Genomic DNA, 15351 nt, shown 5'->3' on the forward strand with positions numbered 1-15351 from the left:
CTGTCATTGTATTGTCTCTGATACTTTTCTGTGTAGTGTATGCACTAGGTGGTTTGTTTCTTGTTGGATGAAACAACATTCTGTGCGCTCAGTCGTGTCTGACTCTGTGACCCCATGGACTGCAGCACGCCAGATGTCCTTCACCACGCCAGATGTCCTTCACCATCTCCTGGAGTTTGCTCAAACTCGTGTCCATTGAGTAGGTGATGCCATCCAACCATCTCATCCTCTGTCACTCCCTTCTCATCCCCTCAAAAACTCAGTGTCTTGGGCCTAGGAATGCCACATGTACCAGTTACTTCACAGATATGAAACAACATATACACAAAATTACTTCAGTTCAGTTCAGTTGCTCAGTCGTGTCCAACTCTTTGCAACCCCATGGACTGCAGCATGCCAGGCCTCCCTGTCCATCACCAACTCTCAGAGTTTACTCAAATTCATGTCCGTTGGGTCGGTGATGCCATCCAACCACCTCATCCTTTGTTACTTAGCATAATATAAATAGTAATAGAAAACTATTGGACATGGACTTGGTGTCCATGTCCATTGGACTTCCCTGGTGGTCCAGTGGTTAAGAATCCACCTGCCAATGCAGGGGACATGGGTTCGATCCCTGGTATAAGAAGATTTCACATGCTGTGGGGCAACTAAGCCCATTCTCCACAACTACTGAGCCCCTGTGCCACAACTACTGAAGCCCACACACCCTAGAACCCATGCTCCACAACAAGAAAAGCCACGGTGATGAGAAAGCCTTGCACTGCAACTAGAGAAAGCCCACGTGGAGCAACAAAGACCCAGCACAGGCCAAAATTTTAAAAAAGAAAAAAACAACTGGACAAAACACATATGTCCATCAGGATGGAGTTGGTGAAATCACTTGTGGTTCATTCATACAATAGTCCTCAGTTCAGTTCAGTTCAATTCAGTCGCTCAGTCGTGTCCAACTCTTTGCGACCCCCTGAATCGCAGCACGCCAGGCCTCCCTGTCCATCACCAACTCCCGGAGTTCACTCAGACTCATGTCCATCGAGTCAGTGATGCCATCCAGCCATCTCATCCTCTGTCGTCCCCTTCTCCTCCTGCCCCTAATCCCTCCCAGCATCAGAGTCTTTTCCGGTGAGTCAACTCTTCGCATGAGGTGGCCAAAGTACTGGAGTTTTAGCTTTAGCATCACTCCTTCCAAAGAAATCCCAGGGCTGATCTTCAGAATGGACTGGTTGGATCTCCTTGCAGTCCAAGGGACTCTCAAGAGTCTTCTTCAACATCATGGTTCAAAAGCATCAATTCTTCGGCGCTCAGCTTTCTTCACAGTCCAACTCTCACATCCATACATGACCACAGGAAAAACCATAGCCTTGACTAGACGGACCTTTGTTGGCAAAGTAATGTCTCTGCTTTTCAATATGCTATCTAGGTTGGTCATAACTTTTCTTCCAAGGAGTAAGCGTCTTTTAATTTCATGGCTGCAGTCACCATCTGCAGTGATTTTGGAGCCCAGAAAAATAAAGTCTGACACTGTTTCCACTGTTTCCCCATCTATTTCCCATGAAGTGATGGGACCAGATGCCATGATCTTCGTTTTCTGAATGTTGAGTTTTAAGCCAACTTTTTCACTCTTCACATTCACCTTCATCAAGAGGCTTTTTAGTTCCTCTTCATGTTCTGCCATAAGGGTGGTATCATCTGCATATCTGAGGTTATTGATATTTCTCCCGGAAATCTTGATTCCAGCTTGTGTTTCTTCCAGCCCAGCGTTTCTCATGATGTACTCTGCATATAAGTTAAATAAGTAGGGTGACAATATACAGCCTTAACATACTCCTTTTTTTATTTGGAACAAGTCTGTTGTTCCATGTCCAGTTCTAACTGTTGCTTCCTGACCTGCATACAGATTTCTCAAGAGGCAGGTCAGGTGGTCTGGTATTCCCATCTCTTTCAGAATTTTCCACAGTTTATTGTGATCCACACAGTCAAAGGCTTTGGCATAGTCAATAAAGCAGAAATAGATGTTTTTCTGGAACGCTCTTGCTTTTTTGATGATCCAGCAGATGTTGGCAATTTGCTCTCTGATTCCTCTGCCTTTTCTAAAACCAGCTTGAACATCTGGAAGTTCACGGTTCATGTATTGCTGAAGCCTGGCTTGGAGAATTTTGAGCATTACTTTACAAGCGTGTGAGATGAGTGCAATTGTGTGGTATTTTGAGCATTCTTTAGCATTGCCTTTCTTTGGGATTGGAATGAAAACTGACCTTTTCCAGTCCTGTGGCCACTGATGAGTTTTCCAAATTTGCTGGCATATTGAGTGCAGCACTTTCACAGCATCATCTTTTAGGATTTGAAATAGCTCAACTGGAATTCCATCACCTCCACTAGCTTTGTTCGTAGTGATGCTTTCTAAGGCCCACTGGACTTCACATTCCAGGATATCTGGCTCTAGGTGAGTGATCACACCATCATGATTATCTGGGTCGTGAAGATCTTTTTTGTACAGTTCTTCTGTGTATTCTAGTCACCTCTTCTTAATATCTTCTGCTTCTGTTAGGTCCATACCATTTCTGTCCTTTATCGAGCCCATCTTTGCAGGAAATGTTCCCTTGGTATCTCTAATTTTCTTGAAGAGATCTCTAGTCTTTCCCATTCTGTTGTTTTCCTCTATTTCTTTGCATTGATCACTGAGGAAGGCTTTCTTATCTTTTCTTGCTATTCTTTGGAACTCTGCATTCAGATGCTTATATTTTTCCTTTTCTCCTTTGCTTTTCACTTCTCTTCTTTTCACAGCTATTTGTAAGGCCTCCCCAGACAGCCATTTTGCTTTTCTGCATTTCTTTTCCATGGGGATGGTCTTGATCCCTGTCTCCTGTACAATGTCATGAACCTCATTCCATAGTTCATCAGGCACTCTGTCTATTCAGATCTAGTCCCTTATATCTATTTCTCACTTCCACCGTATAATCATAAGGGATTTGATTTAGGTCATACCTGAATGGTCTACTGGTTTTCCCTACTTTCTTCAATTTCAGTCTGAATTTGGCAATAAGGAGTTCATGATCTGAGCCACAGTCAGCTCCCAGTCTTGTTTTTGTTGACTGTATAGAGCTTCTCCAATTCTTAAAAAAAATAGATTGCCTAGTTTTGTCCAGTGAGAGTCTAGAAGCAATGACACTCCAGTAGCAAAGAATGTTCCCTGTACCCAGAACTTGGTTCTCAACACCAGTCTCCACTAAAAGGAACCAGAGCTCCTTGGAGAAATGGAAGATTCTAGGTATGGGTCAGGGAAAAATACAAGAGGAGCCTGGAGCACCTTGTAGTGTCAGAAAGGAAGGATATGTTTGAAAAGGAAAAGGATGGGGCATGTGAAAGAGACGTGGGAGCCAACTGGAAAGAACCAAAGCTAGAACAATTTCAGCACCCAAAAGATTATTAAACCTTTTGGAGAGGAGGCACCAGGGAAGGTAATATATAGGCAGACGTTACGTATATATTTCAATCTGGAGGGGATGCACACATGGGTGTATTCACTTTGAAATTCTGTTGAGCTGTATGTTGATGATTTATGCCCATTACTGTATGCATGCTACAATGCAGTAAAAACTGTCCTCAAAATGACACTTAGACAACTTAGATTCTAAGTTGTTGAATAAAAAAAGTGTCCACCATCACAACTAAGAAAAGACAGCAGGGACAAGGGAAAGCTCTTTGTAGAGAAATGCCAATTAATAATTGTAGAAAAAATCACCATTTTGCAGCCACCAGTGCAATTCATCCAGTTGAACTGATCCAAATGGGGAGCATCCTTGGGTGGTAAGACCATGAGATGAAGGTTGTTGGGAAAGAGAAAGTCCCTGGGTCTCAAGGTATCACCCAGATAACTTGTATGTTAGGAAGGGAGAAGGCAGCTTTACCAGGGAGAAACTGATCACACTGAGCCTCCCTCACACTGCGTGGGGAGGGACACAGCCTGCCCTGTGTGGCCGGTCTCCTCAGAAGGCCTAAGCTGAATCTAACCAGCAAGGAAGGAGGCAAATCCAGATCCTGGGACTTACTATGAGGCCAGTGTCCTGGACTTTTCCAAAAGCATTGCTGCCTGATGGCCCGTGGACAAGGGAGAGTTAGGAGAGGCGAAGGTGGCCTCCCACTTCCTGTCATCAAAAGCCTGACCTAGTGGTGTTGCCTTTCACCTTGGGCACATTCTTTCCCAGCTGAGCCACCAGGGAAGCCCAAGAATACTGGAGTGCATAGCCTGTCCCTTCTCCAGCGGATCTTCCCGATCTAAGAACTGAACCGGGGTCTCCTGCATTGCAGGCGGATCCTTTACCAATTGAACTATCAGGGAAGCCCAGAGCTAGGGGAAGTAGAAGGAAAAGTTGGAGAGGGCAGGCAGAAGAGGTGGCCCGGGGCAGGTCCCCAGTAGCTCCGGGAGGCCGCTCTGGCTGGGCCCTGGAGGGGGACAGGGGGACAGGAGTGAGCATCTCTCCTGCAGGCTTTCCAAGACCCAGAGCACAGAGGCTGCCATGGCCTTCGCACCTCCTGCTGGCAGGGCCTGACCCATCCTGAGCAGCACTTGTCAGACCTACTGGACTTGGTAAGGCTGGCTTTTTTCCAGGCCTGCATGGAAAGCAAGGTGCCAGCAAATTGTGCACACAGCTGATCTTTGCCTGGGTGTTTTCCAGCTCAGCGAGCCCCACCCCAAAGGAAACACTGCTTTCCTCTGAGCCTGCCCCTCTGTCAGTGTGGCCATGGCAAGTGGCACCACAGGCATCTTATTCCAGGTGCCAGACCGTTGCTGTCTGTGGCCACTTCAGCTGGACGTTTCACTCGCCCTGCCATCTCCTAGTGGGGCTGTTTCAAGGCCCCTCCATGAGGAGGAGAGAGTGGTCTCAGGCCAGGGGATGGGGGGTAATGTGGTGGGTCAGTGCCCACCTCTGGGGCAGACACTTGGCTCCAGGGGCACAGTGCTGGCCATAAACATTCCAGCCCCTGTGGAAAGATATTGCAGCATTTGGAGCCTGCAGGGTACATGGGGCCACCCCCCCTCCCAGAAACTAAGGAAAAAGGCAGGGCACAGCCCGTGGCCATTCTATCCTCTAGCAATGGCACAAGGCCTAGACCAGAGCCTCCGTGGCCCCTTCCCACCTGGGCCTCCCATCTCTCATCCCAGCACCTCTTCCCTGTCTCCCCCCTCCACCCCTGTAGCTACACACTCCTGCCCAGACAAGCTTCTGGAACTGGGGGTCTCCAGTCACTGGCAAGACCTTTCCTCCTCTCCACCATGCAGCGGCTTCTTGCCCTAAAACATCGCCAATGACCTTCTTGTTAGCTTGAGAGGAGGCTGCCCTCTCTTTTGCTTCTTGGCAGCACTAGACACTCTGCACCCTGGCTGGAAGGGCCTTCCTGGCCTCTGACACCAAGCTCTCCCTGTGGCCTTGCGTCTGCGGAGGTGCCTTGGCCTCTGCAGTGTCTCCAGTTGGTGAAGTCCCCCCCAGGTCCAGTGCTCTCCCCTTTCTTCAGTCATGATCTCTGGGAAGTAATTTCATGCATCCTTGCAGTGTCTGGGACATTGTGTCCGCAGGCCCTCCGGAATGTCGTGGAAAGCTGCACAGGGCTGCGGAATTGGCCCGTTGGTCCTGTCAGCAAGGCACTTGCTATACACCCAGGAGATGCCACTCCTGTCTCCATGGGCAGCCTGAGTTCCTCGATGACTTCCTGCACCCAGCAGATGGCTCCTAGCCACCACAGGGTCGTCACTGCCCAGTCGGGAGGCACACAAGACTCACCAGCTGTCTCTTGTGTCTGTTGACAAGACTGCATCAGCCCTCCCTGAGGACCCGGCCTTCCTGAGAGTTGCCCTCTCCCTTCCACAGCCCACCCAAGCCCCTGACAAAATGATGGAGGCACCGAGTTCTGAGCATCCAAAAGGGACAACGTTTATTTGTTGGGGCAGCTGAGGAGGAAGCTACGCTAGAGGACGGGAAGGTGCTCCATGCTGGCTGTGACCGAGGGGTTCGGTGGAAGCTGCAGGCAGCCATCTTCTGATCCTGAGGTAGAGGCCTGGGATGAAGCAGACACTGCAGAGTGCAGAGGGGAGGTAGGAAGAAACTGGGTATTTGGGGAAATCGTTTATCTGCTGCCAATACCCCTGGACTTTTACAAACCAATTCCAATTCGCAAACCAATACCTTTCCTTTATTGCTTAAACCAATATCCTGTAATGGTTAAATCAATGATGGGGAAACCAAAAGCAGTTCAGCTAATAGAGTTCCTTTCAGGTTAAAGTCTCACATGCACCTCTAGTGTGACTGAAAAGGTCAATATAAAATTTCCTGACTGCAAAGAAATGAGAGCGTAGGGAAGTCTATCACATGGGCACTGCGGCAGTGCATGCCCAGCTCCTGGGTGGAACCACGGACTTCCACCTGCTCTTCAAAGCCTTTGGCCCTCGAGCCACTGTCCGTCCTCCTGACCTGGGGACCCAGCACTTACCCCATGAGGCTCAGGCCAGAGGGTGGCCCAGATGCCCTCCTCCAAGGAGCAGGTGCCTAGATGATCTCTACGGCCCACCCACCAGCTTCTGCCCCCACCCAGGTTCCCTCTCAGACAGTGAGTGGTGTGCACAGTGGGAGGCCCTGTCCACATGTGGCAGAGGATGGGCAAAGGGTCAGGGGCCTGCTCGAGTCACCTCGAGACCGTCACCTGTCATCTCTAAAGGTCATGGACCACTTCTGTCTGGAGGAGACAAGCAGAAGGGGGTGCCCAGAGAAAAGCTGTGACACTAAGGGCCAGGACACTCCGTCTCTGGGCCACGCTTGGCCTTCACTCAGCATTTGGCCTCAGTTTGTATCTGGGACACAGGGGTAGGATGCCTACAGACTCCTGACCCCAGGCTTTGGAGCTAAAGGAAACTGAGAGAGTCTCAGGAGCAGCCCTCACTGGGCAGAGTTGAAGGCTGGGGACCAACGCAGCACAAGGACTTGCCTAAGGTCACTCCTCAGAGCCGGGTGACATCCTAGACTCCCCAGCCCGCCTTCCCTTTGAGTGCATACTGGTTGCAGCTGCTAAGGGGGCCCAAGGCTGGCTGTCACCTGACCTCTTGCCAATGCCGGACCTGCCAAGGATGAGGTGACAGGATTGGGCATCAGGGGCTAGCTGCTTCCCCTTCCAGGCCTGGAAAAGGTATTGCTCGAGGGTTTCTCCTCAGTGGGCTAAACCTGGAATGTCCATGGCCACCCCTCAGAACCCATTTGAACGACCCTCTTCTCCCTCTCACCCTGAAGCACTTCTGGAAGCTGGCTGGACTCAGAATCTGGCTCCTTGCCTTGCCCGCTAGGAGCCTCGGCTGTCTCACCTTTTGTGCAACATGTGGGAGCCAATGAGTGGGGCCTGGCACCTAACATGAGCCAGATACAGGTACCCGGGTACCCGCCAGGCAGTATTATGAGCCAAGTTGCAATACAAGAAGACATTTAATGCTACATGCAGCTTGTGGCCTGGCCAGGCTCCTCCCCACACTCCGAGAATCCTACTTGGAGAACCCCTTCTCCATAGCTTCAGTCGCTTCGGGGTGCAGGAAGCGGCCAGCCAAGCGTTCAATGTCATCCAGCGTCAGGCGGCTCAGGGACCGCTCATAATCCTGAAGAGAGAAAGCCAGAAGGATTCAGGGGTGTGGCTTGGGGCGGGGGGCCCGCTGGGACAGAGGCAGGTGGGCAGGACGCAGAGGTCCTGGGCCACGCTTCTCACCCTCTGGAGTTGATCCAGGACTCTGCTGGCATCGGCGGCGCTGAAGTGCTGGGCCAGAACTCTGGAAATGAGCGTCCAGGCGGCGGGCGGTGGGGCCGGGGCCTCGGCCGATTTCCGCGCGGTGCTTTCTTCCAGCAACACCTTCTCCAGAGGTTTGACCACTAGGTTGAGCTTGGAATTCGGCCCGATGCTGTAATCGGAGAGTCTTTTCCCATCTGTCAGAGAGAGAGAGAGAGAAACTGATGGAGCTGTGGCCCACGGTCGCACTGCCCACGGTGCTGCGAGGCCTCGGGGAGCCCAGGCGAAGCGCTGCGGTGGCCTCCCGGGGTGGGGGTGGGGGGTCACCTAGCCAGATCCCCCTCCACCTACACTGCTGCCCGGGCCTGGGCTGGATGCCCCATCCCCTGGCTTCCCGCGGGTCTCCCCCGGAGTCCCCTCTCCCTGCTTACCTGCCAGGGCCTTGCCCTTGAACAGCAGCCGCTGCTGGCGGACCGGGATGTTCAGCTTCTCGGAGACCAGATGTTTCAGCGTGGACACCAGCTCGTCCTCCGACACCTGTCCCGGCCGAGAAAGGTGGGCGGGGGGTGAGGCCGCGGCCCGCGCGGAGGGCGGCTCTCCCGAGGTGGCCAACCCGCCGGGTCCGTCCCCGCCCGCGGCTCGATCCCGCACCCGCGGGGCTGACCGCGCAACCCAGCCCAGCGATGCTACCTGAAGGCTGCACTCGCGGCCCTGGAGTGCCTTCACCGTCAGCTGCATGGCGGCCGCCGAGGCGTCCACTCGGGCCGGCGCGCACCCCAACGGCCCGCCGCCGCGCGCCGCCGCCCCGGGCGCGCGCCGGAACCGCCCGCCGCCGCCGGAAGCCTCGCGAGGGGCGCGCCCGGCGTCGCGGTCCCTCCCCGCGGAATCGCAGGCCCCTCCCCCCATAACCTGGACTGTCCTCCGCGGACCCCGGGGCGACGGAACCCGGAAGCCCGCGGAGAGGGGAAAAAGGTGGAGGGACGAGTCGGGCCCGCTCGAAGGAGTTGAGGAGCTGGGCCCTGGGAGACGGCGGGCCGGGAGTTCGCGCGCCACCGCCCGCGGGCAGAGCAGGTCAACGCTGATGCCCGTTCCATCCCCTGCCTCTCAGGAGCCCGCAGAAGGCCTGGCCCTGCCGAGCTCGCTTCACCACCCGCCGGCCTCCTTTTTAGTCCACCTGTGGAAAAGCAACTGAGCTTGGGATCTGGCGGGGGAGTCAGGCCTCTGTCCTTCCAACTGCTCCTTCTAGAACAGATACACAGCTCTCAGAGGCAATGCAGGGGCGAGGAGGGCTAAATCTGGCCAGAGGTCACTCTGTCGCCCAAGCCAGCCCTCCACCCTGGCCCACGCCTACCTAGCCACATCACAGCTTTCCTTCCCCGACCCGCAGGCCTCAGAGGGCAAAGACAGCAAGGGACCCAAGCTTGCTTCTGTTTTATTGAAATATATTTTCTGGGCAGTGCCCGTCTACAGAATTCAGCATGGCCTCTTTGGCACTGAAAGCTGGAGAATAAAAAACGAGTAAAAAAAATAAGCCTGGGTTTTTTTTTCTGAGTGCATAGTGCATGAGAACTAAAGGCCTTTGGTACACAAGAATGGTGGGGACAGTTGGTGGAGGTTGGGGGCTAGGGGTGCCTGGTGAAAGCTTGACCCAGGGGGCCTCAGGGAATGGCGCACACGCTGCTATAGATAAAGTGGCCAATTACTAAGGCCAGCATCTCCGAGGTGCCGCTAAGTGCCACAAGGAAAGGGGCCTGGGAGGCGTAGTCAGCCTGGAGGCGGCGGAGGGACAGCTGCAGCATGGCCAAGGCCAGCAGGCTGTTCTGCACCCCAACCTCGATGCTGACAGTCCGCCGCTGCGCCACTGGCAGCTTCAGGCATGTGGCCAGGCCGTAGCCCACTAGGAGGCCGACCAGGGGCACCGTGAAGCCCACCAACACGATGGGCAGCCTGACGCCTGCCAGGATGAAGATCCCCATGCGGTAGGCCAGGAAGAGACCACCCAGGAGCAGCACAAAGCTGAAGGGCTTGATGACATGCAGCAGCAGCTGCGAGAACTTGGGGAGCTTGGACTTGATTACCACGCCTGCTGCAATGGGGATGGCAATGAACAGCAGGGTCCCCAGGATCTTGGAAAAGGGCACATGGAGTGTTTCATGGATGCTGAGCAGGCGACTGTAGATGGCTGAGGACAGCGGCAGGAAGCCAGTGGCAGCCACCGTTGAGATGAAAGTCATAGAGATGGCCAGAGTGACGTCCCCTCCAAGGAGGAGGCTGAAGAGGTAGCTCCCCCCGCCGCCGGGCGACGAGCAAGTGATGATGAGGCCCAGAGCCAAGGCCTTGGGCAGCATGAAGACCTTAGCCATCAGAAAAGCATAGAAGGGCATGACTAGAAACTGGCCCAGAAGGCCGAGCAGCATGGGCTGGGGGTTCTGCAAGAGCCCCTTCAGCACCTCGAGCTCCACTTTGCACCCAAATGAACACTTATTGACGAAGATAAGAGGCAGGAGCAAGTAGAGGATTGGGTTCTCTGAGAAGTGGACTAGGTCAGTGCCAAGGGTGATGGGGGTATCTTCAGCTGGTGAGACCTTGATGCAGAAATCTCTCCGTTCCTCGATCAGCCTGGGCGGGGCCTCGCGGGGGTCCGTGAGCTGGATGTGGAGTGGGGCTATCCCAGGCAGGCCCGAGCGGATGCTTACCACGAAGCTGCCGCCGCTGCCCAAGGCTATAGAACTCACATTCTTGATGGTCAGCACCTCTGGGTCCAGGGAGGTGACCCTCAGCATGGGGCTGGGTCCCGTCCCATTGCCCTGGCCTGGGTACTGGCTTGTGATCACAATGATGCCCTCGCTCTCTTCTGGGAACTCAAACTCCATCACAGAGCCATCTCCAATGCTCAGATAGCGGCCCCTGGTCAGGGGCATGGGATGGCCCAGAGCTGGGCTGAGACTGGCACTGGCTGTTCCCCGGGCCCCCCACAGCAGGCTGACAAGCAGCAGGGTGGCTCTGAGCATGCTTTGGGGGCCCGTGCAACCAGTGCCCCCTTCTGGGCCAGGCCACTGCAGGGAGTGGCCTTCACCACTCCTAAACACCATGGCTCCTTCCCAAGGGTGGGGTGCACAGGCCCTCTGTGGCTTAGGAGACCAGCCTTGCTGGTGCTGTTGGCTGGTCCTGAGAAGGGTCCATGGGCGAGGTCTGGTGCTGGGCTGCCTTTCTTGATGGTAGAGCTCTTTCTGAGAAGAGAAGGGACATGGTGGTGGCTGTTGAGGATGAGCAGCTGTGAGCCCAGGAGCATGACCGAGAAGCCCACTGATGGGAGACTCAGCAGGGTCCCTTGCTGCAAGCCTGGGGATGGAAAGGGAATGCCTAGTGCTGGCCCTTGAGTGCCATTCGCGTATCCCTTCCCCAGTCACAACTGCCTCAAGCTTCCCCCGAAGGGCCAGCGACAGGTAGGACTTTGCCTTCAGCCTGCTGATTTGGGCTGATTTCCACAATTCAGAGATGGCCTGACACCAGGGGATCAGCCATGATCAGCCACCAGGGAGAGACAGCCCCAATCTTGTCACCACTAGCCTGTGCCGCACTTGCTTTGAGGCACAGTTGCGGCAGTACCACAACCAGGAGGAAATCTCTGCAGGACAGCCCAGGGATGCCCAGGAAGCAGGTCCAATGACAGCAGGCCAGCTCACGGCATCTGAGTGTCATCTGACCAGCAGAGAGCAGCCGGCAAAGTGGTGTGGGCAGCAGGTGACCCCGGGGCCAAAGGCCCCATGTGCCGGTGTTCACCACTGCCATGTGAATGGTGGTGCTGTGTGTGGCCATCTGGCCTACCTACCTGCTGACAGGGGCAAGATGTAGGTTCTGGGAGGAAGCAGGTCCCCCTCTCCCCAGGGAAGTTGCCAGAAGGGGCAGCAGAAAGGGATCAGATAGGCCCATGTGTCTACTGAGAGGTTTCTCCCCTTTCTGTCAGAGCTCTCACTCCCCTGGCAGGCCCAAAATTGGAGCTCCTAGAGCCACTGTGCCATCTGAGAAGCTCTGCTCAGAGTTCAGGGACTCCTCTCATGCCCACGTGGACCCCTACCAGAGCCTAGAACTACCCTTGAGGAGTGTTTCTAGAGGGATGGGCTGCCTCAAGGGGAAAGAAGGACGTTTGCCTCTTTCCACTTCTCAATTTGGGCAGCCCACACCCTACTGTCCTGCAGGAACTGGGGCAACCAAGATGAGGACACAGTAATTCTTCATCCTTACTGTTGACTGACTCATGCCTGGCATTGTCCGAGTCTTGGAAGAGGCCCCTGTGTCTCTAGATCCTATCGGGGATAGTCTCATTTGAGACTGGGGAGCAGTGGAAGTAGGTGGTGGAGGGCTGGTTCAGCAGAAGGCTCATCCCTGGGAAAGTCATCCTCTACCACCCTGGGATGCCATAGCCTCTCCTGGCTTGGCATTTGGGTTACTTACCCTGGAGGCCTTGATTCAGCCTTGGGTCCCACCGCTGAAGAGGGAGGCAGGAAAACCAGAGGGAGCAGGAGAAGTACAGTGGAGGGGACTCACAGGGAAGAAACGAAGGCACCTGGGACTGAAGCCACCGGTCTGGTGTGAACCAGTTCAGAAGGCAGAGGAGGTGAATGGCCGTGCACCCCGTCGTTCCAGTACCACTGGTGGCTGTGAGTCACTGTGTGGGGGATCTGGCCCAGATCCCACCATTTCTTCTTTAGGTGCCAGGAGAGTTTGGGCAGATACGCCCCAAGACGAGGGAGGGAACCCCGGGTCAGTAGGTTTTCCCACACTGGCCGAGTGTTCGGTGTCGGTGCAGTTGGCAGTGCTGACCCGGGGCTCCTCCCTACCTGGGAGTCCGGAAGTAGCTGGACAGGGCAGATCAGAGCTCGGGCAGAAATTGGGGAGGGAGAGGGGGAGGAGCGCCCTGCAGCCGGCAGGCCGGCGATACGCCCGGGCGGCCCCGGGATCCCTCACGCCACTCCCGGTCCCCGCGGCTGCACGAACGCCCGGCGGCGAGCCTTCTCCGCGGCGCCCGGCCGCCACAGCAAGCGAGGGAGGAAACTGGCCGGAGCCAGAAGCCGCCTTCCGCCCGCCCTTCCGGCCTGAGGCTCTCACCTGCCTCGGCAGCCCGGAAACTCGGCGCCGGAGCCAGCGCCTGCCGGGCGGGCGGACGCCCACGAGCACTGCCAGCCGGGGCTCCGCCCCGAGCCCGACAAAGCACCGCCTCCGCCTCCGCCCCACGCTTCCGCCCCGCCTACCCCACGGCGGCCCCCTTACCTCTCACCGTCGGGGCGGGCCTAGACCGGATATAACGTAACACGGAAGCGGCGAGTCTGCGCGCGCGCGCGCCGGTCTGGCTGCCTTCCGGGTCGTGGTGGGTCGGTGCTGCGTGCTATCTCGTGTGGCTAGTGAGACGCGTATACCAGTCTTCTGTGGTCGCTGCCGGGGCGACCCGCACCAGTAGGCACCCCAGTCCTTCCCAACCACGCTGCGACCTCTAGGGGCAGTGGGACGCATGCTTAGCCCTTAGTCAAGCTAGGACGCCCGGGAGCTGCTGCTTAGTGGTAGGACCCGGGAATCAGGGTTTCTGTCACGTGCCTTCTCTGGGCGCTAGCCCTGTGGCCAGAGGGCCGACTCTGACGGATCCAGACTCTGGGACCCAGTCTCGGCCATGTTCCACCTTCCTACATTCAAGCAATGACCGAGCGCCTATTTCCACCCTGTGTAAGATCAGTGGATTTTTGAACGTTTCAAAACTATTTGGGGCCACCAGCAGGGTCCGGAGATTTCAAAACTATTTGGGGCCACCAGCAAGGTCCTAAGGTTTCACGGAGGAGTGCAAACACATGGTAATAAGGAAGGGCAAAAAGGTGGTGAAGGTGTAGAACGTGGATGTGAGAAGACAGTGAACAAGTGTAGAATCAAAGGAGATTTGTATGGTCCCAAAGGTTGCTGGGCAACCGCAGTCAGGGAGTGGGACAATAGCTACCCACTGCTCTGGAAGAACTTCTTGTCAGGGCTGTGATGGAGGCCAGTGGTGCCCAAAGTTGCAGGTTCTTGCCCCAAGAAGGTTTCTAAGACACATCGTAGAGAATGTCCAAAAAGACCTGTAGCATATCTATTTTTATTTATTTTCCCAATAAATAATAACTGTAATCATCTAAATAAAAACCTATTAATTTTAATTTAGCCTTATTTATTGAGAACTGTATTTGTGTATGTGTGTTATAAAGTTCAGATTAGTACATTCATGTGATGTGTAAGCAGATAGACACACATGGTGGGGGTGCACACTCAAGAGGGTTTATGTCAGTGATCAAGAAACATTCAGAGCTGTAGCTCTAGGCTGTTCTTTAGTCTCAGTTAAGACATAAGCCTTTTGTGTGTGTGTGGACTTAGTATCCCAGAAAGTCTGTACTGTCCCTCTCAAATGGGGTTGAGAGGTCCTGATGGAAGCAGGCTGGCACAGGTGAGAGGGCACATGCTAGGTTGAAGACTGCAATTTTGCAAAGGAGCAGTGGTGCTGTCATTGTCTGAGGATGGGGTAAAAGTGGCCAGAGGGAGAAGGGGGATGGATCAGCTGAACATTGGGGATGGAAAACCTAAACGATGTGTTCACCCTTGAGGAACCCTTCGTTTTTATATTCCCAACTGGATGAGAATTGGTGTCAGGGGTCAAGGAGAACAAATGTAGTTAGAAGGCTGCTCCCCATTATCGTTAGTCTCTCCAGCCTTCCCTGAAAAGCCAGAGGGGGCTGGTGGGGTGTCTGATCTGAAGGAATTTGGAGGCCTTCCCTCCAGGAAAAAGGGGTGGCTAAATTAAAATCATGGGGTCACAAATAGTTGGACACGACTTAGTGACTGAACAACAACAACAACAAAACAAGAATGTTTGTAGTTAGTTTCGAGGATTAATAATTTACCCCAGAAGAAGGAAGGTCTCTATGAGTCAGTCAAGGATATCTATTCCAAATAAGTCATCTGGACCAAGAAAACAGATGGAACACATGATAGTTACAGCTAAAAGAACATCAGGGCACTTCAGATGGGAGACCCACCTCCATCCCACTAACAGGGCACAGTGATGACCCTGAGAGGTGGACTTACCTCCTGCTCTCCATGCAGGGGCCTCCAGGAAGACTGTGTGATAAATAAGCAGGCATGGAAGGCATATTCTATACAAGCATGAATATGGGATGCATTTGGTATTTACCGGGAAATGTGACAACTGGCGTTTTTACAAGCCCAGCTACAGGTTGTGGTGCCTGAGTTTTCTTTAGAGGGCCATCTCTCTTCCTCTCTTGGTACACAGGTTTGCATGTAGAGGACCCCAATGCTGGCCTCTTGGGGTGCATGACACAGAAGTAGCCAATCAGAGCCACACAGATTGAGGCAAAGATAAACCCATAATCCAATCTGGGCCAATGAGAGGTAGTTCCCTAGGGACTGGGAAGATGGGAACTCTTTCTTGCTGGGGTTGCTCCCCCTGCCTGGGAAGTCAGCACATTTGAAAAAGACATGAATACAAAAAAAAAAGGGGAGCCGACATACGAGAGCCCTGAGGACATGACTGGAGCTGGACTCACCCGTAGGCATTGG

General features: G+C 54.3%; 2 protein-coding genes across 4 annotated transcripts; both read right to left on the reverse strand.

Moving 5' to 3' along the window:
* Positions 1 to 5911: 5911 nt before the first annotated feature.
* UBL4A (ubiquitin like 4A) lies at positions 5912 to 8591 on the reverse strand. Of its 2 annotated transcripts, XM_055564701.1 has the most exons (5): positions 8449 to 8591; positions 8190 to 8295; positions 7741 to 7955; positions 7527 to 7633; positions 5912 to 6071 (listed from the first exon to the last, which is right to left on the reverse strand). In XM_055564701.1, the coding sequence occupies exons 1-5, from the start codon at positions 8494 to 8496 to the stop codon at positions 5960 to 5962; spliced, it is 588 nt and encodes a 195-aa protein (XP_055420676.1). In that variant the 5' UTR covers positions 8497 to 8591; the 3' UTR covers positions 5912 to 5959. The 2 variants fall into 2 exon arrangements, with proteins under 2 accessions (XP_055420676.1, XP_055420677.1); XM_055564702.1 differs by lacking the exon at positions 5912 to 6071 and having other exon boundaries at positions 7448 to 7633.
* Positions 8592 to 8959: 368 nt separating this feature from the next.
* SLC10A3 (solute carrier family 10 member 3) lies at positions 8960 to 12951 on the reverse strand. 2 transcript variants are annotated; one of them, XR_008708471.1, is made up of 3 exons: positions 12214 to 12950; positions 9110 to 10988; positions 8960 to 9000 (listed from the first exon to the last, which is right to left on the reverse strand). XR_008708471.1 is itself a non-coding variant. In XM_055564688.1 (2 exons), exon 2 carries the CDS (start codon positions 10848 to 10850, stop codon positions 9417 to 9419), a length of 1434 nt encoding a protein of 477 aa, XP_055420663.1. In that variant the 5' UTR covers positions 10851 to 11100; positions 12214 to 12951; the 3' UTR covers positions 9184 to 9416. The 2 variants fall into 2 exon arrangements, 1 of the variants encoding a protein (XP_055420663.1); XM_055564688.1 differs by lacking the exon at positions 8960 to 9000 and having other exon boundaries at positions 9184 to 11100; positions 12214 to 12951.
* Positions 12952 to 15351: the final 2400 nt, after the last annotated feature.

Source organism: Bubalus kerabau, chromosome X (assembly GCF_029407905.1).
Source record: "Bubalus kerabau isolate K-KA32 ecotype Philippines breed swamp buffalo chromosome X, PCC_UOA_SB_1v2, whole genome shotgun sequence".
Taxonomy (NCBI): domain Eukaryota; kingdom Metazoa; phylum Chordata; class Mammalia; order Artiodactyla; family Bovidae; genus Bubalus; species Bubalus kerabau.